Raw genomic sequence first — 24,720 nt, forward strand, 5'->3', positions numbered from 1 at the left:
TTTTGAAGGTAATAAACAAAATTTACCTATATAATTTGAAGAATTTTTAAGTCATTTAGTAATAAATATTGTTTTTAATTGTCTGCCAAACATAAGAAAAACACACCAAAAAAAAAAAAAAAACAAGAAAACATTGTGTGTCAAACGCAAACAAGTTACTTGGTTGACCCAGTTCCTCCTCTTCATCTGAATCTGAGAGAAGCTAAGGGAGGGAAACAAGAACCACAATCCACAATCCTCATCCTCCGTCTCGCCCTCACCGTCACCACGTGTCCCACGTACTCAATTATCAGGTACCTCTCAGCCATCTCAGCCGTCTCACAGTCTCTCTCTGTCTATTCACTTATACATATATATGTATATATATATATATGCATGCGCCTATATGTGTATGTATGTATGTATGAACTGATCGCTATAAAATGATTATAATGTTGATGAGAATGAATTGTTTTGTCAATTTTGTTTTTGAGGTGACTATAGGGCTTTGTAGTTTTTGGATCTCATTAATCACCATGGTTTTCTTCGATTCTTTGCATGATAAATATGAAAAAGTAACTGCATAGATGAACAATAGATTTGTATTGCAGAATTTCTACTATATAAGTTGCTTCTTTTTCTTGTTTGATTTTTGGTAATATGGCTCATAATAGTGGGAAAACTGATGGGCTTACTTTGAGAACTCTTGTGCTTGCCTCATCTGGTGAGCTGAGCTCTTGTACAATGGTGGAATAACCTTGGGATTGTGTAAACTTTTACTTCTGAATGAATGGTTTAAAAACAACATTTACATGCAGGACCCGGGTCTGTGAGCTGCTTGTTTCAGTGGATGAGTTTCAAGACAAGTGATGTTTGAGGCCTCCTTGCCTATTGAACTGAGATATCAAGTAAAATGGCATCAAGTGTTTTGAATTTAGTGAATGTTACTTTAGATTGGGTGACAGCGACTTTAGATGCTCCCTCTTCTCGAGCTGTTGTCTTTGGAGTGCCTATTGGCGGTAGCTTATCAAATCTTAATAACTGTCTATATTCATGAACAATATTGTTTTCATTAATAAATTTTTATTTATTATTCCTTTTTTTTTTCTCTGTCGCAGGACATTTATTTGTGGAAGCTCTTCTTTTCATGGTCATCGTTTTTCTACTTTCCCAGAAAAGTTACAAGCCCCCTAAGCGGCCTTTAACAGAGAAGGTTTGTGTGACAGTTTTAATGCCAACCCTTTGTCTCCTTGAATAGGACTCTCTCTTCCTGTACCCCTCAGTTTTCTCCATTGAATTGTTTCAGTATCTTATTAACTTATCAAAATAAGGTTGTGACATGTGAGAAGTGCCAAGGCGTCGTTGTGGCCAGATTATACTCCCTAGTGGGGTTTTAATTAAAAGATTTGTGTGACAGATCTAATGTCAACTTTATCTCATTAAATGGATTTTGTAGAGATGCCAGTATATGCTTTGTGCTTGTTGCATTTAAACTTTAACTTTAAAAGGTTTAGTATGTCTATTTTCTTGTGATTCTTGTGCTTTCTGATCTGAGGTGTATCCCGTTTTCCTAACCCAACTTTGCTGGTGTATCTTATACGTAGGAAATAGATGAGCTATGTGAGGAATGGGTTCCTGAACCTCTTATTCCTTCTATCACTGAAGAGATGCAGTATGAACCCCCAGTGTTGGAAAGGTGAGTGAGATAGTTCTTGGACTGTGTATGACCAGTGTATTCATTGTCCTAAAGGATTTTGCTAATGAGTGGACTTTTATTCAGTGCTGCAGGGCCACATGCCATAATCAATGGCAAAGAAGTCGTGAACTTTTCTGCAGCAAATTATCTTGGATTGATAGGACATGAGAAGTTACTTGTAAGGGAAATATTTTCATATGACTGATATACTTTTTCTTTATGAATAATTTCTTAAATAGAGCATTCACAGCAGTGTCTTATCTCAGGAGTCATGTACCTCTGCATTGGAGAAATATGGTGTTGGTTCCTGTGGTCCTCGTGGGTTTTATGGAACAATTGGTATGACTCAACTACTATGAGATAAAAGTATCGAGTTTTGTTTTTTCATAAATTTAATGAGTTTTTTTATTAGTTACACTCACCATCTATTTTTTATTTTGCATCAGATGTCCACCTTGATTGTGAGGCAAGAATAGCGAATTTTTTGGGAACTCCTGACTCCATTCTCTATTCTTATGGGCTATCTACCATGTTCAGTGCAATTCCAGCATTTTGCAAGAAAGGAGATGTTGTTGTCGTGTGAGTATGCATAATCTTGATAATTTAATAATTGTTTGTCTTTGGCTGTTTTTAAGATTTTGCTATGAAGGTGAATAATATGGATAACATGGCACATGTTTTATATTTTAAGCTAATATTTTGATATTTTAACTGTTATCTTTGATCATGATTCAAAATGATAATATAAGGATGTTAATATTACTGAAGAGCTAATCATGAACCTTATAATTTTTCTCTATCCTGTATTTCATTACTTAAGTTCCTTTTGCCGATGTAGCGATATTGTTGTGATAGTATTAATTGTTTTTTTGCATGTTAACTTGTATTGAAATATTGATGCCAACTGGGTCTAGCTTTTTATTGTATGACCTTGTCTATATTCAGATGCATCTAATTCAATATGTTTAATTGCTTTTATTTATTCTTTGTTTTCATGTATTTTATGTACTATATATGTATGTGTTTAATTTTTATACATTTGTGTGATATTTTGGTTATTGTCCTTTCTGATCTGACATTGGTGGAGCTTATAATGCTAAAAACGCTTGCATGAAAATTTCTGTTTAAATATGAATTTATATGTAAATTTGTTTCTGTTTCTATTTTCTAGGGATGAAGGAGTCCATTGGGGAATACAAAATGGTCTGTATCTTTCTAGAAGCACAATTGTGTACTTCAAGCACAATGATATGCAATCTTTAAGGGATACTCTGGAGAAAATCACTTTGAAGAATCAGCGGGCTAAGAAATTGCGGCGCTACATTGTGGTTGAAGCTTTGTATCAGGTATCTCTGTCTATTATGCAAATCAAATTTTACTTAATTTTTTTATATTTTTATATTGTGAATTACTCTTAAAATCAACTCAGTATCATCCACTAGTGGCCTTTGGCCCTAATGACACCTTCACCTCTTTGGGAACAAGGGTGAACAAGGGTGGAGGATGAGTTATGAAGTGCAATCCCCTTGCTTATGGAAGTAATTTACCTAACAAAAAAAAAGTTCATCCTAAAGTCTTGGATCCATGTTGCATTTTGGGGAAAACTCCCTTGTCTACATGAATTTGGTATAGAGGAAATGTTGGCAGAAAAAGGAAGGTGGCGATTTAAAAGCAAGAGCTATTTCATTAGAAATTCAATAAAATGTACTTTCAGCCTTGAATGTTACCATTGGAATGTTAGCAAATTGTCTCCAGTTTGCTGAGAATAGAAATAGCTGAATGCATTCGCAGTGGCAATGCAGCGTACACTTGCTGTGTCTCCTCCTCCCCCTCCTTTCTACTAATAAGATAAAAAAATTGCTTTTCTAGGAGATATTTTTTTTTGGTCAACGCTTTGCTAGGAGATATTGACTGTTGTTTTTTTAATCCTAAAATTGCAGAATTCTGGCCAGATATCCCCCTTAGACGAGATTGTTAAACTGAAGGAGAAATATCGGTTTCGTGTTTTATTGGATGAGAGCAACTCGTTTGGTGTGCTTGGAAAAACTGGAAGAGGTCTAACTGAATACTGTGGGGTTCCGGTATTTTTTTTAATCCCTTTTTCTTTATCTCCCTTAACTATTGATCCGATATCTTTTTGTGATTTCTGTCTGTGATATTACAGGTTGAGAAAATAGATATTATTACTGCTGCAATGGGACATGCATTAGCCACAGAAGGAGGATTCTGCACTGGAAGTGCTAGAGTCACCGATCACCAAGTATGGTCATTGTAATCTATGGAACTGATAGAGTATGGTTAATGTGATATATTACTACTAAGCAGTTAGTATATGATTCTTGAATTGATAGATGGAAAATCTAACAAGAAAACCTTTTTTGTTATCTCATTATTTTAATCAGTGGTTATATTTTTGTGCGTGCAAACAGGTGTATGCATATGCAGATTTTGCGCATATGTACATATATATCTGTATTAATTCATTTTCAAATTTCGAAATTATAATGTTTTGGGCTATGATCTTTGGCAGCGGTTGAGCAGTTCTGGGTATGTCTTTTCTGCATCTTTGCCCCCATATCTTGCTAGTGCTGCCATTACTGCCATTGATGTCCTTGAGGAAAACCCTGATCTGATAACAAAGCTGAAGGATAACATTTCTGTATTATGGAATGGTTTGTTCTTGATCTCTATTTCACGTGCATAGAGTTTGTTGCTTTATATTTCGTATCTGGATAGTTGTTGGAACTGTGGTTTAGTCATCACTTGATCAATTGCCTTTACTTTGTTAGATCACTTAGCACAGGCCTTACACTGTGATGCTCTTGATTGAGTAATGGGCTGTGATGTGCAGGATTGTCAGGTATACCGGGCCTCTCATTAGTGAGCAATCCAGAATCACCCATTGTTTTTCTCAAACTAAAAAAGTCAACAGGTTCTATAAAGAATGACCTACAACTCCTTGAAGATATTGCCGACCGTGTAAGTAAATGGTCTACACTTGGCTGAATCAATTTCTGTTACTCTTCTTTCTTAATTGTAATGGTTGTGGCTTTGTAGATGTTGAAGGATGATTCCATTTTTGTGGTGGCCTCCAAGAGGTCAACACTTGATAAATGTTGCTTGCCCGTAGGAATTAGATTGTTTGTTTCTGCTGCCCATTCAGAACCTGATCTGCTCAAGGCATCTGAATCACTGAAAAGGGTTGCAGAATCGGTGCTGAAGGGTCCTACTTCAGAGGTGGATGCCTGATTACTCTCGCTCGCACATGTGCATGGATGTGATCCGGATGCCGGAGCACATCCGGTGTCTTTTTGAAGCCCTTCGATGGTTGAGCAATTTTGTAATGCAGACTAACAAAGAAAGGCCTCTGATTGTTGATAATCTATGCGGTGGAGATATGGTTATGTTATAATGGCATTCTTTTTGGCGCTGTTTAAAATTTAGTCTTAGAACACAAGTAAATCCTTGATTGTTCACAATGCTGTGGAAATTTTCCTCTACAGTTGTACCTGTACATTGGTTGTTCTTGATCTCCTATGAATTGAATTATTTCACCTTTAATGAAGATGAAGGAAATAGTAGCTTTTTAAAAATAAAAAATAATATTTCCTTGGTGCATGTAATGTTCAAACCCTTCTCCAGTAATGCTCTAGAGGGATTTGGGCACTATTCATATTTCTATAAAGTCCAACAAAAAGAGCCAACTGTTTTTAAACAATTTAAATTTTCGCTTATTTTTTCAAATTTCTTCCCAACGTACTATTCCAACACTAAATATATAAAAAATTTGTGGACTAAATTTGGTATGTACTTTGTGAGAAAATCACTTATTTCATCGAAGAAGAACAAAGAGTCGAGGATCTTGTTGAGAGTAAATGTGGAACAATGTCCCACATCGAAAAACTAAGGTTTAGTATATGTGCTTATAAGTCTTGGGCCTTTTCACCCATTGCCAATTGGTTTTGGGTTGGATGCTCTAATTTTATCATGGTATCAGAGCTTGGTTATTCGTGTGTAAGGCCCAACGGCCACACGTGCTCCCACGTCACCCAATACAATTTGTTCACGTGTAAGGCTCAAAATCTCGCTACACGTGCGGGGGCGTGTTGAGAGTAATGTGAAACAATGTCCCACATCGGAAAATTAAGGCTTAGCATATGTGCTTATAAGTCTTGGGCTTTTCCACTCATTGCCAATTGGTTTTGGGTTGGATGTTCTAATTCTATCAGATCTCAGTTGGGTAATAGATATGTACAATGTACTCAAAACATTAAAGCACTCGTATGTACTCCTATGTACCATGTATTTATAGATATGTACTCCTATGTACCATGTATGTGATATATACAGTGTACTTTAAAGAAGCAGCAACAATAAAAAAAAAATAAAAAGTAAAAGAAAAAAAAAAACACTTGTAGATGCAGGAGGAGCAGAATCCGCGTAAACTTTACGCTACTGCGGGCCTACTACGGACTACGGAAGAAGTTTCTTGGCGGGTGTCGAGTTTGTATTTATTTGCTCTGACTCAATCTGGATGATTTGGATTCTTCATAGAGATACACGTAAACTTGATTTGTATTTCTGAGTCATCGATCGTCATCCTACAAAATTCACAAGTTTTTGCTCCAGAGGCACAGATACACAGACACGGAGAGAATGTCTGGAGGGATCGCGCGTGGCCGTCTCGCCGAGGAGCGAAAATCTTGGCGTAAGAATCACCCCCATGTCCGTACCACCATCCCTTCCCTTCTCCATTATTATTATTATTATTCCCTCTTCACGCTTCCAATTCCAACCTTCTTCTTCCTTTTATGGTTTAGGGTTTTGTGGCCAAGCCAGAGACTGGTCCAGATGGCTCCGTCAATTTGATGCTCTGGCAGTGCATCATCCCCGGCAAGCCCGCTGTGAGTCCCCTTCTTCTTCTTCTTTTTTCTTTTTTCTTTTTTTTGTTTGTTTTAGAATTGTGTAGGACTAGCAAAGAAAGATAAAGTTGGGGTTCTTGAGATTTTAATTCACAATTTAATGTTGGTAGATCACTTATCCCCTCAATTGGGGCATTCGAGTTTTAGATTTTATGGCTTTATATGTTGCTCCTTGCGTCCTTCTATTATTTACACAAGACTTAAAGAGTTATTTAAATTGATGTTTTTGACTGTCTAAACTGCTATAGAGTATAATAGCATGTGGGTTTATTATGAACTTGTTGGGTGTACTGCTTCCTCATTTATTGTTTAATTTTGCTTGCTGGCTTGCTTTTCCATTGAATGCCAAGTAGAATGTGAGCTTTTGCAACATGGGCACTTTTGAGTTGAGCAGCAAGTTCTACTGTGATATCAGGCCCTCTTTTAAGTATAATGATGCATTAGAAATGAAGATTTCTCTGTTTGTTAGTTAGAGGAAATGTATCTATCCTGCTTTAGTTTTTAGCAACTCAAATCCTCGTCAATTCTTTAATCTGAATTGTTGAAAAAAAAAAAATTCTCTCCTTGTTTATCTCTACTTGTCATCGCTGTCTTGTTGTTTCTTATCTGTTTCTCTGCTGGGCAACCTGAAGTGATATGGATAAAATCATCACAAGTATGTAATGTGCAATTTGGATAGTCTTTATACGTACAATTAAGTCAAATCATATAAAAGGGTCTGTTGAATGAATACTGGAGGTGGGAGGAGGATTAATTTAGCAACCTAATGAACATGTTCTTCTGAAGATAAGTTGACATTTTTTGCTTCATAGATGCTGACATTGCAAATGCTTATTGATGTTGCTACATATTTTTGTCATTGCGTGATATCGGTTGTTGGTGTAACAATCATATCAGAAATTGTCTTCATGCCTTTTCTTTTATTGGTATTGACCTCATTTCTATTGCAGACTGATTGGGAGGGTGGCTTCTTTCCTCTTGCACTTCACTTCAGTGAGGATTACCCCAGCAAACCCCCAAAGTGCAAGTTCCCACAGGGGTTTTTCCACCCTAATGTCTATCCTTCTGGAACTGTTTGCCTTTCAATTCTCAACGAGGACAGTGTAAGTAATCCGCACTGCTTTACCCTGTATATGTAGCTTGTGTTAATTGATGAAATCATCTAACCTGAATATCTTATTCCAGGGGTGGAGGCCCGCCATTACAGTGAAGCAAATCCTAGTAGGCATTCAGGATTTGCTAGACCAGCCTAACCCTGCTGATCCAGCACAAACTGATGGTTATCAGCTCTTCATCCAGGTTTATCTTGAATTCTAGTTGTCTCTCTTGTTCCCTCTTGTTACTTTTCACGAAATATGACATGTTTTGAGCAATTTGACCCTGATGTGCAGGAACCAGTTGAGTACAAGCGAAGAGTGCGGCAGCAGGCAAAGCAATATCCACCTGTTATCTGATGTATGCTTTTACTAGATATCATTATTAACTCATTTGATAATAGTTCAACAAATTCATGCCCAAGGTTCTTCTCTGCAAGACTTGATCAACCTCATAAGTTGGTTCTCAGTTGACTTGCAAATATAATATGGTAGTTTTTTTAATGTTTATATTGTTGTTCTAGCAATGGGCATGCTGCCATCGTATGTATGTACTGTGAGTATTCTCGTTGTGATATGTGAAAGTACCAAAAATTTCATGGACAGTTGCTTCTATGCACCTTAAAAGACTTCCAAGGTTTTGTTGGATGTATCCATGACAATGTATTTCTGATGGTTGTTTTACTGTTGCCATTGTTATTTTGGGAAATCCTATTTCCTCCATGCTTGTTAAAGTTTGTAGGAGTTCTCGAGTCAGAGTAAGTAATATAGGTGTTGTATGTAAGGTGGAGGGATATGTGGCCTCTTTTTTTTTTTTTAAAAAAAAAAAAAGAGTTGAAGGATTGGAATGCAAAATGCAATCCAATTCTTCTGAATCCCATTGATTGGAAATTTGGAATAAGAAAAACAGGGTAATTTTCAATCTACCTCACGGGAGAGATTTGGAGATTTCTATTCTTGTGGATCACCTGTCTTGTCTGGTTGCATGTCAACCTTGATGGGTCTTCTTGGAATGGGGGAAACAGCGAGAGGATCTTCAAATTCAGGAGTAAGCTATGACCCCATTTCAAGTAGACTCTGCAGGAAGCCCAAAATTCAGTGTTACAAAATACAATCTGAGCAGACGACCCAGGGATGGACTTTGTGGCAATGGGGAGTAGGTGCAGAACATAGAAGGGACCATGGCCCCTGCAAACTTATGAAAAAAAATTAATATAAGTTGTAAAATACACATGCAAATACATTTTTTCTTCTCTTTTATTCTATTCTTTTTATGAATGGTACAGTTAAATCAAATGCCACTAAGACCCTATGAATCAATTAAAACCTCATATTCATACTAGAATCACGATGATTCAATAAAACCTTTGTCCCTGAGTAAGAATCTTTGGATCATCGCTTATTCAATGAATAGATATAATGACTAAAAATTCAAAGAAACCTTTGTCCTTTGATCAAAATAAGCAGAAACCAAAGTTTGAAAGAATAAAAATTATTTTCCTTTATGGGCTTCATAGAAATTATTGAGACCAAAAGATAAATTAGCACACGTTTAATGCAGTCCAACAAAAGAAGAGGATATGCTCTATAGTTTCTGAAATCCCCTTGGATCATGGATTGATTTTCTCGGGTGCAAATTAATTTTGGTTGGCAATGACAATGAGTTAGTGAGACTGCCCTAACCAATTTGATGTGACTGTTGAGTGCTTCTATATACTTAGCCCCACCCATCATACTCATATTAGCTAGCATTGACTATTTGATGGGTTGAACATTGATTATTTGGCAATTGCAACTTTCCCCCACCGATATTCTAGAAATCAAAAGGATTACATTGATAAGTTTATAAATTTGAAATTTTATAGAAAGTGCCCCCAAATTTTGATGAAGTTTTAAGTATTTTACAAATGTTACACATTTGGCTTCTGGATGCATGGCCTTGGCAAAAGTCTAATTTCTATAACAGTCATTGATTATGAGATTAATACGCCTTATCTGGATGTTTGTCCATACTAACAAAGAGCCAAAAGATTGGACACCTCATGAAGCTTTGTTTTCCTAGAATTCATTTCTTTTGTTCTCTTTTCCCATATTGTCATTCTCATGAATCTCATCCAATAAATTATCAGCTACCTTTACTACTATGCCCTCTTTCTTCCTCTCAGTTTTGTCTTGTGTGAAGTATTTAACATCCTTAAGAATTAATGACAGATGAGACTCGCCTCCATTTCAACCCTTTGTCAATGTCATTGTGTCAACAATTGCAAGCTTGAAAAACTGCATGTGCTCTGCCACTACTAGATGTGGACAGTGGAAGTGAAATAAAGAATCATCAATACATTATAATACAAGTACTTGTTCTTTATTTTTGTATGTTTCTTGCCAAAAATTTGATCTGTAAAGTAGAATTAAAGTGCATGCAACCCACCCAGCATTTAAATTCCTGATAGGTATCGAGCTGGCTGAGTTAAGTAGTTTTGTTTTTCACCAAAAAAAAGTAGTTTTGCAAAATGCATGGCAATATGATATGTATTACAACAATTGAATATGGTGTGGCTTTTGTTTCACTCACCTTCAGTTTCATTGAAATCAGGCATATCATAGCTCACTTACAACTCGAATGAACATTAAGAATTTTGGAATATATACAAGGGGAAAAATGTTCTCTACATAAAGCAAAGAGATACATAACAACAAAATCAAAATTCTTAAGGGTGAAAAAAAAAATTAAACATTTAGTGTGTATGAACCTGTTTCTATCTATATATTTTCATGATGAGGAAACCGTGCAGAGGATTTTTATCTGAAAAGCAGAGGCTAAACCCTGACTCAAGCTGCTGTAGAATCTATATATGTAAACCAGAGACAGCAAATCATTCACACTCGCACAAGCAATGCATATAGTGGATTGCCAAAACCAAGAAGAAATCAATCATTGTATGATACCTCCGGCATGAGTAAAACTTTCAAATGGGTGTATACACCAATTATGTCTATCTCTCTCATTATATAAATTGGTTGGTCATGATGAGAGAGATAGACACATAGGTGTATACAGCCGTATTTTTTTCCCTCTGGTATTGGTTAGTAATGTTTGTATCTTGTTTCAATTACGCTATGTTGGGGGATCTTCCGCAGCTATCCAAGACAATCTCAAACAAATCAGCCTCAGACTCCTCATCAAATTCCAGTGCTCGGTTTGTAGAGCCTGGATTTTGGCTGCCTTTGGTTGTACACCTGTTAAGCCACTGGGAGTCAATTCTTCCCATTGAGAAGAGCTCCTTGCTGTCTTCATAAAAAGCAGCAGCTGAGGAACGAACAAGAGGGCCAACAAAGCAAGGATTTGGTGTCCTCTGGGCATTTGCAGGTGCATATTTGAAGACACTTTGTCCAAAATTGACCAACACCATAATGTCAGTGTTTGCTGCAAGAGTTGGGTAGAGGGGAGTCCCAAATTCCTCTGACTTGCAATGGACCACATGCACTAACTCTGATTCCACAGTGAAGTATACCTTCTTTTGTCTGGGATCAAACCCACAACCAATAACAATGTCTGTTCTTCCCCATGCTGCTTTTTCGGATTCAGAGGCAAGTTTAATCCCTGAAAGAAAAGAACCAAAAGTAAAAAAAATTAGAAAAAAAATAGTCACATAAAGTGATTGTAATGTTCTTAAAAATGGAAGTAAACCGAAAAAATTGTGGGTGAAGAAAAATGTATGATGTTGCAATAACACCTAATACTGCCATTTTCTTTTAAGTTTTGGCAACAACTACAAACCTACTTCAAATACAGCTAAGGATGGCACCATGTAATGGGTCCATATCAACATCATTTCCATTTTATAATTCATGACATGTCATATGGTGGACCTCATCTTATTCACCCTTCATCCTGTCGGAGATTCTTTAGGTGAGTGATTTGATTCATTGGTGGTTCTCTACTTTTTTCCTTTCTTTCTGTTTGAGCCAAAATCAACCCAAAACCAGAAAAATTTCATACGCCACAAATTTCCACCTATAACTAGTAGCGAGGGAGAGCGAAAAAATGGGTCCGGATTTGGATAGGTCAAGCTCTATTCCTTCTAATGTAACAAAAAAAAAATGTAGCAGTAGGTGTTGCTTTTCCATGGACAATGTACATTGCAAGAACATGGTGATCATGAATTAAAAGCAAGAGAGTGAAATGGGAATTGATTTACCATCAAGATGGACGGAACCGTTGGAGGCAAATCCGATGCTTCCCGGATAGCTGCCGAGGAGTTTGAGAGGAAGAGCGCCTCCTGCAGTGAGTCCAAGTGACAACAACACAGCCTGGTCAGCTTTGCCATGATGATCATGCTGATGATGTTCTTTAACCCCAAGCTTCAATTCCTCAACTATGCTGCTAATTCTAGCACTGCTAGTGACATGAACCAAAGACTCCGAACTATCTTGATTAATGAGTTTAGTCTTCTCACCTTCCTTGACCTTACCAGATGACTCATTCACTTCATCACCATGAGCATACAAAATTGTGATCTCAAAATAGGCTTCTTGGGGAAATGGGTTGTTCCCCAAAGGAGGCCCTGGCAAAGGCAGAGCTGTTTTAATAACAGAGGCAGCAGCCAAATTGCCTACATTCAATACTTTGTTCAACCCGGAATTGAGCCTTATTTTCTGCATGAAATCAGATGATCCTTGACACACTTCCCAGCTTATCTCTGGCTCTGTCTCTCTGATTCTGTGATCACCAACCGCGCACAAACCCAAAAGCCTTGATCTTGTCGAAGGGGACGACATGTAATTCCCCGTGAAGCCGAATCGAGACCACCCATTTTCAACTGCATCAGTGATGAAGGATGGATGATCAGCCCAATTAAACAGAGGCAGCTTCCCCGAAACCCCGCGTCGATACACATAATAATTACTCCCCGTTGTTCTCTTGGTTTCGATATCAATCTGATGATGATGAAGCCCCTGATGATTCTCTTGGTGAAGCTTTGCAATACCGGTTTGGAAGCTCTCAGTTGTACTAGTCCTCGTACTCGGTCTGGTTGTTTCAACAGCAATTTCTCTGCTTTTCTTGTAACAATTCCATCTCCACAACACAAAAACAAGAAGGGTTGCTAGAACAGATACACACACTGCCACCAACACAACATGTATCCATCCAATCATCGTTTCCACTCAAATGGGTTTGTGTTGTTTTCGTAGAATAGGTAATTAATGGTGGTTTTGGTAAGAGCATAGGCTATAAGGAGAAACCCAGAAAGGAGAGGGTTGAGAAGGCAGGCTTTGACTAAGACTGGTTCAAGAAAGGCAGGAAGGGCGTGTTGTACGCAAACAAATCAAAACGAGGCCTAACTTATAAGTATAACATAACTAGCATATAGCACCTTCTGACTCCAGAGAGATGGGCAAAACGTTTTGTTCAGAACAAAGACTTTTTAATTCTTGAATTAATTAATTTGAACAGTCAGTCTTTTCGTCATTAAAAAAACGCGTTGGTTTATTCATTGTGTTTTTTCAAAAGAGGGAGACAGACAGAGTTGGGATGCTTATTGTTTTTGAATTAGGATATTTGTGTTATGTTGTTTCTGTGTTCATTTGGCATGCACTTCTAGAAACCCGAAGGCCCAAAGGTACAAAAAGTTACTGAGGGGAGGTTTTTTTTTTTTGGTCAATACTGAGGGGAGGTTTAATATTCGTTTTTTGACTATGTTCTTGTCTGACATTCGGAGTAGGAGAGGGGACAATTGAGGCTTTGGGTACTTGCAGATGCAGAGGATGTTAAAATAAGGTTACATAAAGTGAAAAGAATCCCCCAAATCTTTATATCTCTATTGATCTTTTTTGGGGTCGATGAATATGGTCATAACTTTCCAGTAGCATACGTGAGGTCAACAAAGGTGGTAGTAAATCAAATTAACTGCCAGTCGACAAGTAACTACCAACTGCTATAAATTCCTGCAGTTTCTTTTCACTTTATTTAACCTTATTTTAACATCGAGTTAATTATATTTATATTCTCTAAAATTTATTGTCTTTTCACATATACTCCATAGAATTTTAAAAATTACACATACACTCCTGAGGTTTCAAAACTGTTGCATATAACCCTCTATAATGAGACAAAAAATGATGATAAATTATGCAAAAAGGCTAAGGGATTAAATGGCCTAATAACATTACTTAAGGTGTAAGGTCCAACTCCAATACAAATATTTTTTATTTTTATTTTTTTTTCTCTTGTAGGGGGTTATATGCAATAGTTTTGAAACCTCAGGAGTGTGTATGTGTAATTTTTGAAACCACAGGGGGTGTGTGAAAAAAGGATAAACCTCAAGGGGTGTAAATGTAATTTACTCAAAAAATTTTTATCTTACATATAAGAAAATGGGTATAAACTCGCTACATATAAGTCTTTCTTAAGAAAAAATAAACAGCGAAAATCAAACTCTTATAATAAATATGAGATTAGTGTGTAACTACAAAAGCTATAAATCCATAAAGGTCAAACATTTTATTGCATCTTTGTAGATGGCATAAGAAATGAGTCTATTTCAGCATTTAAACTAGATTGTTAGTTTTGTTTGGTTAATTTTGGCTTTTGCAAAAGGCAAGCTAGGCCTCATTAGGATGAGTGGACCCCCCTACTCTTGTGTTTTGGTCAAGCTTACAGGGGTAGAAAAACGGTGCTGGATTCAAACATGCATGGCACTAATTTGTGTTTAGGATAAGGGCATATTAGTATTTACACTGACCTCTCTTTTTCTTTATAGATTTTTCTTTCTTTCTTTAATAGTTGTCAACTAATATTCTTGGTGATGACCCTAATTCAAAACTACTAGTGTTTTATACTTTTATGTGCAAAGTTATTGAACAGATTCAAAGTCCATGGTACATCCAGCCATCACTGACTCCCTTATTTTGTTTTCATTGTGTTAAAAGGGCTATTTAAAAATTCAACCAATATCCTTTTTTGATCGTTTTATGTGGTGACTGTAGCAACTGCTACCTTTCTAAGGCAAAGGAAATGGTTTTAAAATGGGCAAGATGTATTCAATTAAAATGGACAACAAACCTAATTTCTAACTCATGTTTAGTACACCTAATACTATTTTGGACTGGAACAAAATTTTAACCCGAGCTGAGGACATGAGTCTCACAATTCAGTCCAGTCCGAACTCCCAACATATTCTATTCAAGATATATGCATATATAATCTTATCCTATGTTGTTGGAAGTAAAGGCATATTCACTGCAGTAGCTGCAATAAAGATGAAGTTGGTAACATGCAGAAGCTTAAAGATTAGAAGAGGTTTATTATTACTAACCAAGCACAAAAAGAATGGTCTGCATAATAACTACTGGGTCCTTAATAGCTATAGTCATTATTTCAGGTATGTTTATGCAAAACCCGGATTGGCAGCTACTCAACTGCAGAAGACCCACCAATTAAAGTCGTTTTACTTAATCCTTATCAGTCATCAGCATGATTTAAATTAATGAGAGATTATATACATTATTAGTTATCATCCTGTGACCAATCATCCCAATTATATTATATAATTGACTTGCTTTTGGGGTCGGTAATGGATGAGGAAAAAGTATGTGTATATTAATTCTGAAGATCATGGCCATGAATCAAGGAGGAAGTATATATTTCAAGATAATTTGACAGTGTTATGGATCGATCCTTAATCTTGCCAAAAAATAAAAGCAAAACAAAGAGAGAGAGAGAGAGGTCAAGTTGTTTATTATGGAAAGATGTTCTAGTGTGATGGTTGAGGCATGTGAACGAATGGATGACTAGTCTCTATGTACGAATACAGATTCTCTGTTTATTTTTACTTAAGTTTTAATTAAAATCGTGTATTATACATAATTTAGCTTATAGGACTCACCAATATAAATGAAAGTCCTTAACTTGGGTGATGCCAATAGTGTCATCAAATTCCTTGTGAGTTTTAACTACAGCAATCCATGTTTAAAAATCATCCATAGAAGCCATTAAAACACAGTAGGAAACAAAAGAATGTGTGGGAAAGATTGCAATGGACGATATGTCAAATTGGACATATGAAGCAACTCTCTCTCTCTCTCTCTCTCTCTCTCTCTCTCTCTCTCTCTCTCTCTCTCTCATCTTGACGAAGGCAAAAGGACTTTTCCAAAAGGAAAAGAGAAAGTGCAAATTGATCATAAAGAGCAAAAAAAGAATGAAAGCCACCATTAAGGATTATGACCTGCGAATAGTAAAGCCTTTTATGGCAGAAAATTGAGCAAAACCATATAAGTAAGAGCTCCTCCATTTCATTTGTCTCTCTTCTCGCAGACATAGTTGCCCTCCACTATCATTGGCTACAATGACTAGACTTTCTTAGGAGGATAATCTAGGACTTGGGAAAACAACAACATGACATGTCAACTAGGGATGACCTCAATATTGCATCACCATATTATATTATTATGTAAACATTTTTAGCAAGTTATAGGCTTATGTTTCATAATTTTGATGTATGGATAAAAGATGATCATTTTTTGCTGTCTGATGTACTAATGGCGATGCCTCTCATCCATAAATAAAGTATAATTTTATCCAAAATTAATTTATTTTATAGAAATTTGTCCTTAACAATGAGCATAAAATTAGCTAAATTGAACAGAAGTTATGCATATTAATGTTTGTTCATTCAACGCCAAGTATAGAGGATTTCGAATGCAGCTTATTTTAGTATCCTATGGGCATGTCCTAGCAACTATCGAAGCCCATTGATATGTATGTAGCCCAGGTTGTACTATCCTATGGGCTTTACACTCAAAGCTCTTAAGAAAGCCCATTAAGAAAAGCCCAGTTAGAAGGCCCAGTTAGTACTGTTCTAAAAAGCTCAATGGATCGAATCTGGATAATACCCATAAATATTCCAAACGGATCACACTGCCTGAAAGAACCATGAACCAAACAACGAAGACACACACACTCACAGTAATTGAGTGACTGACTGACCGAGTGACCTCCATAAATGAACCATGAACCCCATCTTCAACCCAATACAGACCCATAAAGCTTTCCCTCTACTTTCCCTCCATTCCTCACCCTCTTCCTTCTTCAATTCCCAAACCTCCGTAACCCTCAGACCAAAACCCTCGTCTCAACCCCAATCCATCACCTTAAGGAGAAGAACATGGAGGCAGAGCAGCGTCGTTGTGACGTCAGCCGCGAACTCCGAAATCGACATGGTGCGAAACAAGCAAGGCGTGTACGCACCGAAGCAGAAGAAGGTGGTGGTTTTGTGGGACTTGGATAACAAACCCCCTCGCGGGCCGCCGTACCAAGCGGCGATGGCACTGAAGCAGCTGGCCCAGCGCTTCGGCGAGATCGTCGACGTGTCGGCCTACGCCAACCGCCACGCGTTCGTTCATTTGCCCCAGTGGGTCCTCGAGCAACGCCGCGAGCGCAAGCAGCTCGACATTCTGGAGCGCAAGGGTTTGGTCACGCCCTCGGAGCCCTACGTTTGCGGAGTCTGCGGTCGAAAGTGTAAGTCCAATTTGGACTTGAAGAAGCACTTCAAGCAGCTCCACGAGCGCGAGAGGCAGAAGAAGCTGAATCGGATGAAGTGTTTGAAAGGGAAGAAACGGCAGCGTTTTAAGGAGAGGTTTGTTTCTGGGAACCATAAGTACAATGAGGCTGCAGCGAGTTTGATTACGCCCAAGGTGGGTTATGGGTTGGCCTCGGAGTTGAGGAGAGCTGGGGTTTTTGTGAAGACAGTGGAGGATAAGCCGCAGGCAGCGGATTGGGCGGTGAAGAGGCAAATGCAGCATTCTATGAGCCGTGGGATTGACTGGCTGTTCTTGGTTTCGGATGATTCGGATTTTTCGGAGATGTTGAGGAAGGCGAGAGAGGCCAATTTGGGGACTGTGGTGGTGGGCGATATGGATAGAGCTTTGGGGAGGCATGCAGATGTTTGGGTGCCGTGGATTGGGGTTGAAAATGGGGAGGTTAAGGATAAAGATTTGGTGCCCAAAAGGAGGAGAAGTGAGTTCTTTGATGGGGATGATGATGGTAATGGTGATGGGTTCTTTTCGGATTTGGGTTTTGATGGTGGGAGTGAAATGGACAGTGTGGTTGATGAACTTCTTATAGGGAGGTCTCAGTCCGGTGGATTGAGGATTTCGGCATTTTCGGAAGGGGAAGGGGAAGTGGAAGAAGGAGACTGGGTGGAAGACGATATTGGTCAGGACTATTTATCGGAGGATAGTGAGGATGAGGATGAGTTTTTTTGATTGGAAAGCTTAGTTGGTTGTTGGGTCAGGCATTTGATTGAAGTGGGGTCCTTTGGGGCCATTTGATTCAGTTGTGACACTGGTTTAGTTTGCTGAATGCTGAGGTTGAGAAACTATGCATTTGGATGTATAGGAATACAAGGAGACGAGGAAGGAATGGTTATTCTGATTGGTCATTCTTGTCAAGGATGCAATTGATTATTTTCAGAATGTACATACAGTGTTTATAATTTCTTCATTTAAGAGTGCACAGGATGTGTATCGCCAGAATTTCCTTCCTCATCGTCCACATTTGAAGGTCCCAATTTCCTTTCGTTTACATTTCTTTTAGCTATTATGAATACTAATGTTTATTGTTCTGCCCTAATTATTTTGGTATAATTGTTTGATGAAGGTGTAATTAGTAATCCACCAACTAAGCTCTACCAGAATTAGTTATCAATGTTTAGTATACGATTGCATTTCATTTGTTGTTTTAGCTTTTGCCTCATGCTTATTGTTTAACATGCCATTTGTTTGGTAGTGGATGTTTAGAAATATACAATTGCAGAAGATGATTGATTAGTTAGTTTCAGTGTCTTGTTTCTTACTTGAACTACTAATAGTAAGAACTACTAATTGCAGTTTACAAACTTTACGCATTTGCATTTGCCGTAATACCCCAAGGAGCAGAGTTTTTTTGTCAATAAAGTTCCTTTTGAATTAGTTGAAGATAAATGGTGCCTCGTTTGATTAAATACTATTCAGATGGTGTTATCAAAATGCTTTGTATAGACTGGTTTCAAATGTTGTTCCTCATCCTTATCTGGATCACTTGAAAGCACATATACAACTGTTGTATATCTAGGGCCAGGAATGGTTATAATATTTCTAGGACAAGAATTGGATTATACAACTGTTGTAATCACATTGAGCACTTGGTTCAAAACTCCATGTGCGTTGTTAGATGATATAATTGCAAGGATAGAGTTTATTGAAAACCCTACACATCTATATATATAGTTCCTTTTCTCTTCTTAAAGACTTCACTGGACTGAGGCAAAGACCCTACGTGTATATATAATTGAGACTTTACTTGTTTTCTCTTCATGAGGTTGTTGGGGTAACTATGGTGTAGCCAAATTGCATTCCTATATATCATGCATGAAATCTCCTTAGTTTGAAGTTTAATGCTGATTTGCACTAATAGACAAACAATGATAGCTCCTTCCTAGAATTTGGTTCACCCAACACTAATTGTGATGTGCCAAAACAATGCCATAGAATTCTACCATGAAGGCTTGGTGATTTTAATTTTTAACTAGGCGTGTGTGGGTGTCAATGTTGGGGTTGCAGATGGCTTCCTATGAGTCTCCTTTACAGGTATTCATCATTTCTGAACTTGAGCTTCTACATTGTCCTCTTTGGAAATTGTAAATGACCTTCTAGTATAAGACCTCCGAACTGCTTTATAATTGGCAGCAATATTGGGAACTTGTAGCCTTGTAGTGACTATGAATAATAGAGTAGTTCTATGATTACTTAAATGACCTGAAGATAGAAATTCATGTCCATGACCATGTGTCCATGACAGAGACAAATATCCAGGCACAGGCGATTTAAGAAACCCCAAGGATAATTATTATAATTGTATTATATGTAATAGGTACACAATTCTTACAACATTGTAGTCTTATGTTAATTAATAAACATTCATTGTTGGCTTAGAGGAATACATCTAACATGGCATTGATAATTTTATCAAAACAATCTTTGTAATATATTTTTATTGTAAAGTAAATTAGCAAAAAGTCACAAAAAATTGTAAGTTTCACTTAAAAACTCATGTAAAAGATCTGTTTATTTTTAAGCTATAAGGAGTGGCTTAAAACTAAATTTTTTTTGGACGCCGTATATAACTCTCACAGAGTTATACTTCATCTTGTTATAATGCCGAATGTAAAGAGTTACACTTTATTTTTGTTATGATGCATTATGTAACTTTTTTAGAGTTATACTTTGTTGAATGATGTAGTATTATTTAAGGTTTAAACATTTAGAATTTAGGTTTTATGATTTCATATTTAGGGTTTTAGGGTTTTAGTCATTTAAATTTTAAAGATTATACCATAAATCCTAAGCTCTCAAAATAATTCAAAAATTAATTTAACTAAAACTTGGGTATGCTTGAATACCTTACTTGGGTATGCTTGAGTTTAAATAGTATTGAATGTTTTATACTTGATTTTTCTTGAATTGTGACTTAGAAATATATCTTGTGACTTAAAAATATATCTTGTGGATTAAAAATAAACATATTAGAAGTTTGAGTTTATGACTGAAAAATGTTATATGTTGTGGCTTATTAATAAAAGTTTCTTTTTTTGTTTGTCTCCTTTGTATAAATAATCTGTAGGCTTTTCAGATTATTATGTATTGGTAGAATGGTAGGCAATATCCATTTTCCTATAATTATTTGCCGCAGCCGACTGAATCTCCAAATGGGCCAACGAGGCGTGCCCCACGTCCTACATCTCCCAAACAAAAAGTAGCATGTGTTTTATTTCTTGTTTACCACTTTTTTAACAATACCTAACCGACTTTCATTTCTACCCACATTTAATTTCATACGAACTAAAAAAGATATTATAAATTATCACTTTTTTAGTCGAACATACTTTCTAGGGCTAACAAGACATAGAGAGTTGATATACTAGAAGTCTAGAACTCTATTAAGTATTAAACGACCGTCGACATCAATAGTCGACCTCCTTGGAACTTATATGACTTAACAGCACAATAGCATATACCTTAGCCAACAATAATGCATTGCAAAATATTTATGATATATATAAGAAACATTATGGATTCACTAATCTTTGAATCTATGCTCTCTTTTAGATTTCTCTTAATTTACCCTTCTTTCCCAACAACCAAACAAAGACGAGAATGGATGCAATATTCTCCATGAAAGAAGAAAATTGTTATATTAGTGAATAATAATAAGGGTGATGTTTTGACACTCTAAAATAGTTATCTTGCATTTTAATTTAAAAAAAAAACATAATAAAAAATTTGTACATGTTGAAGGTAAGATGACTTTTTAAGAGTGTCAATAGTGTTTTCCAATAATCATCACAACATGATGATATGTGATATATCATTTCATTATAAGGAATAAACTTTTGCGTCCGAGAGAATTTCGAACCCGGTCTTCTACTTGTATGTCCAAAAAAAAATAATTAAAAACCTCATCCTCTAGAACCTCTACCCCATGATATTATGTGAATATCTAGTTGATGACCCAAACCTAAAATTAAAAAGAAAAAACAAAAGCTCATCCTCTACCCCATGATATTATTGTATTTAGTGAATTTAGTTGACGACCCAAACCTATATTTAGGTAGAGTGAAGCAGGGAATAACTGCCCGGTGGGTTTTGTACTGGAGTTTCCATGACGTTGAAGTCAATATACAAATTGACCACTAGGAATAACTATCCGTAAGCCACTGCACATCCGACACGTCCCAAAATTATTATTTTGATTAGTTTTAGGTGGCCCTGGCAAGTAAAGCTCCCAAAATAGATAATCTTATTATAAAAAATAATAATTAAAAATTTTGTGGAGGTACTATTTTGGAAAAGAAAATCAATAATCCACCCAGATAATAGTATAATACTACAAACATCAATATAATATAAATTCGGAAATTTTGGATCCTTGTGTATAATTACCTACATTTTTTCTTATGTAAAATTGTACTTACTTTGGCATATGACAGAAAATATTTGACACATCAATTCGTGTCAAAAAAAGTGACAGGGCCTTGCAAATTACTTGAACCAACCAGCGTCAATTATCATCACAACGAAGTAGAGTTTTTCTTGGCAATTTTGATATTTTCACTGGATGAGGTTCCATATTGGTCCATCCGTCACCGACCTATGTGGGTCTTTCAAAATCTGATCTTGATCGTTATCTGAATTCGCAAGTGGCAACAAACAAAACAACAAGTACATATGGAGAATTGAAGATTGAAGATGATGCATTAATCACAGCCTCCAGTTATTTCAGTTTGACAAACAAAACCTTAGCAGGAAGGGGTGCTGTGTTGTGTTGTACCAAGTGATTGCGTACAAGAGGCGTAAACATCCATCCATCCACATCGGTTCTCTCTCTCTCTCTCACGTGCCCACAAAACCGAAATATTTGTGTGTACAACTGTAGCACTATACGACATTTGCATTATAACCTATAATGTAATATTATTAATCAATTCAAATTATAATTATCAAAACAATGTACAAGGATATTATTTTGAGTTTAGAATTTTAGATATACAATAATACTCTAAAACTAACTAGTTAGCAAATTAATACCAAACTAATTACCTTTATCCACCATATGATATAATCTAATAATTCAATCCGTTCATTTTGTAAACCTCACTTCAAAGGTCATTTGAAAAATATCATCAATCGAAAGTCTTTTAGCTATTTAATTATAATAATAACTATTTATATACTTTTATCGAAACATAGTATTTGTCTATTTATTTAATCACATTTAGATGATTAAATAGTTTCTGGTTTGGTTATTTTTTGCAATGATAATTATCGAAGTGAGTTCTAAAAAATAAACGGTTCAAAATATGAAATTACTCATGTGGTGGGCTCAAAAACATGGCTAACTTTATATTAACTTGCTAACCAGTTAACTTTAGAGCGCTTCTCTTGAATTAGTAACACTTCAACATGTCAGATGATGTTACGATTATAACACTTTCAAATTTATTGTATTTTACCGTAATTTCATGTGACATATTGATATGACATTAGCGATGTACTCAAATTATAATACATATAGTATTTTGTGAATGTATTGTTTAAGATTTAAAATTATAAATATTAATAACACTTATTATAATTTTAAGTAAATTTATAACGATCACGTCTTTATGCAGCATAATATTAGGACCGCACATAATAATTTTTTAGAAATATTTATGAGCAAAACCCACAAAACCGCTAAGTGGGTCCTCCATCCTTTATATAAACTGCAAAACGCCTTTTCATCACTAAGCATAATAAGCGAGAGAACCCAAAACATACTGCTTAATTAGGCAGAGAAAGAAGAAAGAAACAAGTTAGGTTGGGAGCTGCTGCTGATGGAATATGTCGGCCATTTTTGGATTTATCTTCAAGATACATCAACGTGGCGGCCGTGCTCAGACGACACACTAGCAGCCAAGTACGAAACTAATTCTATCCCCCCTCTTAATTTCCATTATTAATAATTCATTAATATGCATTTTTTCCTATATATATACATATTTCTGATCCTTTGGGTTTTTGTTTTGTATTTTGGATATATATACACATAGTTTCTTCTAAGGACCAACAAGAGGAAGAGATCGATATTACAATTACTTATCAGATTACCCAGTTTATTAATTTATTGGGGGATATGGAAGGAGAGTGTTGTTCATCGTCGTCGTCTTCCTCCACAAGCGTAGAGAAACGCAAGCAAAGACAACACCAACAACAACAACAACAAGGGAATACAAAGCCTTATAGAGGGATAAGGATGAGGAAGTGGGGCAAGTGGGTGGCTGAGATTCGAGAACCCAACAAGCGCTCCAGGATTTGGCTCGGCTCATACACCACCCCCGTCGCCGCCGCCCGAGCCTACGACACCGCCGTTTTCTACCTCCGAGGCCCCTCCGCCCGCCTTAACTTCCCGGAGTTGATTTTCCAAGAAGACCAGCAGGCGCAGCTACACGACATGTCGGCGGCTTCCATACGCAAGAAGGCCACCGAGGTTGGGGCCAAAGTCGACGCTGTCCAAACTGCTCTCCGTGGACCGCCCACGCAATCCAAAACTTCAAGTCGGGTTTCCCAGAAGCCCGATTTGAACGAGTACCCGGACCCGGAAAACTCAGATGAAAATTAAAAAGAGAGGTGTTAGAGAGATAAAACCGATCGTGATCGGTCACCAACTGTTTATAAATTAGTATATTTTTCTCTAGCCGGCTCTTTGTTTTTCCTTTTTTTTTTTTTTTTTTTTTAAACGGTTTTCTTTTTTATATTTATATATCGATCTTAGTTGGTCATGGCCATACCCTACGTTGGTGCGTGCAATAAGTGAAAGAAACAGAGAAGGTATAATTATTTTGCGTCAGAATTAAGGATATGATCATATCCATGATTCTGTGTTGATTAGTATAGTTTCTCAATTGTAACAACAGCACTTAAAACCAGCTGAAGGGCAACAGTAATTATGAGTAATTGGTCATCAAGGAATTCATTAATTTCAATGTTATTTTGCTTCTCTTAATTTTTCTCAGTCTTGATTTTGATGGTTTTCCAATGAAGTTCTTGAGATAATTACAATTATTGGGGGGACAAAGTTTTCTGAGCAGCCAATCTTGGTCATGCAAGTTGCAGCAACTTCACAGCAGGCAACTTCATATGGGTTGATGAAGACTGCTTGTTAGGTACGTGTTGGTGTTTGTTGCTTGGGGCTGAGGCTATGGGGCGGCTTTCGGCCCCAAATTTTGTTACCAAGAAAACAAGATTGAAAGTGGTTAAAGAAAAAAACAGGGGGTAGGGTAGCTATCTAATTTTTGTCAGTTGGTCACTATATTAATTTTCTGTTGATCAACTTGCCAAAACAAATACAATTGTAGATAAGGAGATAAGAAAGAAAGAGTTTGGGGGACCAAGAACCGGTTATTCATGACGTGCTTGCTTTGCTTGTGGTGGTGTCAAGCATGTATATGAGAGA

The 24,720-nt window shown here is 36.7% G+C and overlaps 4 protein-coding genes and 1 pseudogene across 5 annotated transcripts; 4 read left to right on the forward strand and 1 right to left on the reverse strand.

Moving 5' to 3' along the window:
* Positions 1 to 135: 135 nt before the first annotated feature.
* On the forward strand, positions 136 to 5,236 carry LCB1 (long-chain base1). Its single transcript, XM_086250348.1, has 13 exons — positions 136 to 293; positions 798 to 998; positions 1,098 to 1,192; positions 1,584 to 1,675; positions 1,760 to 1,853; positions 1,942 to 2,014; positions 2,122 to 2,254; positions 2,847 to 3,021; positions 3,616 to 3,756; positions 3,840 to 3,935; positions 4,206 to 4,347; positions 4,527 to 4,654; positions 4,733 to 5,236. Exons 2-13 carry the CDS (start codon positions 893 to 895, stop codon positions 4,922 to 4,924), a joined length of 1,467 nt encoding a protein of 488 aa, XP_086106474.1. The 5' UTR covers positions 136 to 293; positions 798 to 892; the 3' UTR covers positions 4,925 to 5,236.
* A 935-nt stretch (positions 5,237 to 6,171) lies between these two features.
* Positions 6,172 to 8,296, forward strand: LOC147278740 (SUMO-conjugating enzyme SCE1-like). The gene is made up of 5 exons (XM_086250493.1): positions 6,172 to 6,400; positions 6,496 to 6,579; positions 7,548 to 7,700; positions 7,783 to 7,896; positions 7,989 to 8,296. Exons 1-5 carry the CDS (start codon positions 6,332 to 6,334, stop codon positions 8,049 to 8,051), a joined length of 483 nt encoding a protein of 160 aa, XP_086106619.1. The 5' UTR covers positions 6,172 to 6,331; the 3' UTR covers positions 8,052 to 8,296.
* Positions 8,297 to 10,300: 2,004 nt separating this feature from the next.
* On the reverse strand, positions 10,301 to 13,030 carry LOC147278741 (uncharacterized). Its single transcript, XM_086251605.1, has 2 exons — positions 11,891 to 13,030; positions 10,301 to 11,292 (listed from the first exon to the last, which is right to left on the reverse strand). The coding sequence occupies exons 1-2, from the start codon at positions 12,846 to 12,848 to the stop codon at positions 10,802 to 10,804; spliced, it is 1,449 nt and encodes a 482-aa protein (XP_086107731.1). The 5' UTR covers positions 12,849 to 13,030; the 3' UTR covers positions 10,301 to 10,801.
* A 3,572-nt stretch (positions 13,031 to 16,602) lies between these two features.
* On the forward strand, positions 16,603 to 18,522 carry LOC147278742 (C2H2-like zinc finger protein). Its single transcript, XM_086251414.1, has one exon. It carries the CDS (start codon positions 16,701 to 16,703, stop codon positions 17,952 to 17,954), a length of 1,254 nt encoding a protein of 417 aa, XP_086107540.1. The 5' UTR covers positions 16,603 to 16,700; the 3' UTR covers positions 17,955 to 18,522.
* A 4,504-nt stretch (positions 18,523 to 23,026) lies between these two features.
* LOC147278743 (ethylene-responsive transcription factor ERF011 pseudogene) lies at positions 23,027 to 24,046 on the forward strand (annotated as a pseudogene). Its single transcript, XR_015123256.1, has 2 exons — positions 23,027 to 23,184; positions 23,318 to 24,046. The product of XR_015123256.1 is annotated as an ethylene-responsive transcription factor ERF011 pseudogene (transcript).
* Positions 24,047 to 24,720: the final 674 nt, after the last annotated feature.

This window comes from Dryas octopetala, chromosome 7 (genome assembly GCF_963921425.1).
Source record: "Dryas octopetala chromosome 7, drDryOcto1.1, whole genome shotgun sequence".
Taxonomy (NCBI): Eukaryota; Viridiplantae; Streptophyta; class Magnoliopsida; order Rosales; family Rosaceae; genus Dryas; species Dryas octopetala.

Excerpts from the sequence above, each read along its gene's own strand:
- LOC147278742 (XM_086251414.1), top strand. The coding sequence starts at position 16,701 with ATGAACCCCATCTTCAACCCAATACAGACCCATAAAGCTTTCCCTCTA.
- LCB1 (XM_086250348.1), top strand. The coding sequence starts at position 893 with ATGGCATCAAGTGTTTTGAATTTAGTGAATGTTACTTTAGATTGGGTG. Across the intron at positions 999-1,097 it reads CTTTGGAGTGCCTATTGGCG|GACATTTATTTGTGGAAGCT; the intron begins GTAGCTTATCAA and ends TCTCTGTCGCAG. Across the intron at positions 2,255-2,846 it reads AAAGGAGATGTTGTTGTCGT|GGATGAAGGAGTCCATTGGG; the intron begins GTGAGTATGCAT and ends TCTATTTTCTAG.
- LOC147278740 (XM_086250493.1), top strand. The coding sequence starts at position 6,332 with ATGTCTGGAGGGATCGCGCGTGGCCGTCTCGCCGAGGAGCGAAAATCT. Across the intron at positions 6,401-6,495 it reads GGCGTAAGAATCACCCCCAT|GGTTTTGTGGCCAAGCCAGA; the intron begins GTCCGTACCACC and ends TTTATGGTTTAG. Across the intron at positions 6,580-7,547 it reads TCATCCCCGGCAAGCCCGCT|ACTGATTGGGAGGGTGGCTT; the intron begins GTGAGTCCCCTT and ends TTTCTATTGCAG.
- LOC147278741 (XM_086251605.1), bottom strand. The coding sequence starts at position 12,848 with ATGATTGGATGGATACATGTTGTGTTGGTGGCAGTGTGTGTATCTGTT. Across the intron at positions 11,293-11,890 it reads CGGTTCCGTCCATCTTGATG|GGATTAAACTTGCCTCTGAA; the intron begins GTAAATCAATTC and ends CTTTTCTTTCAG.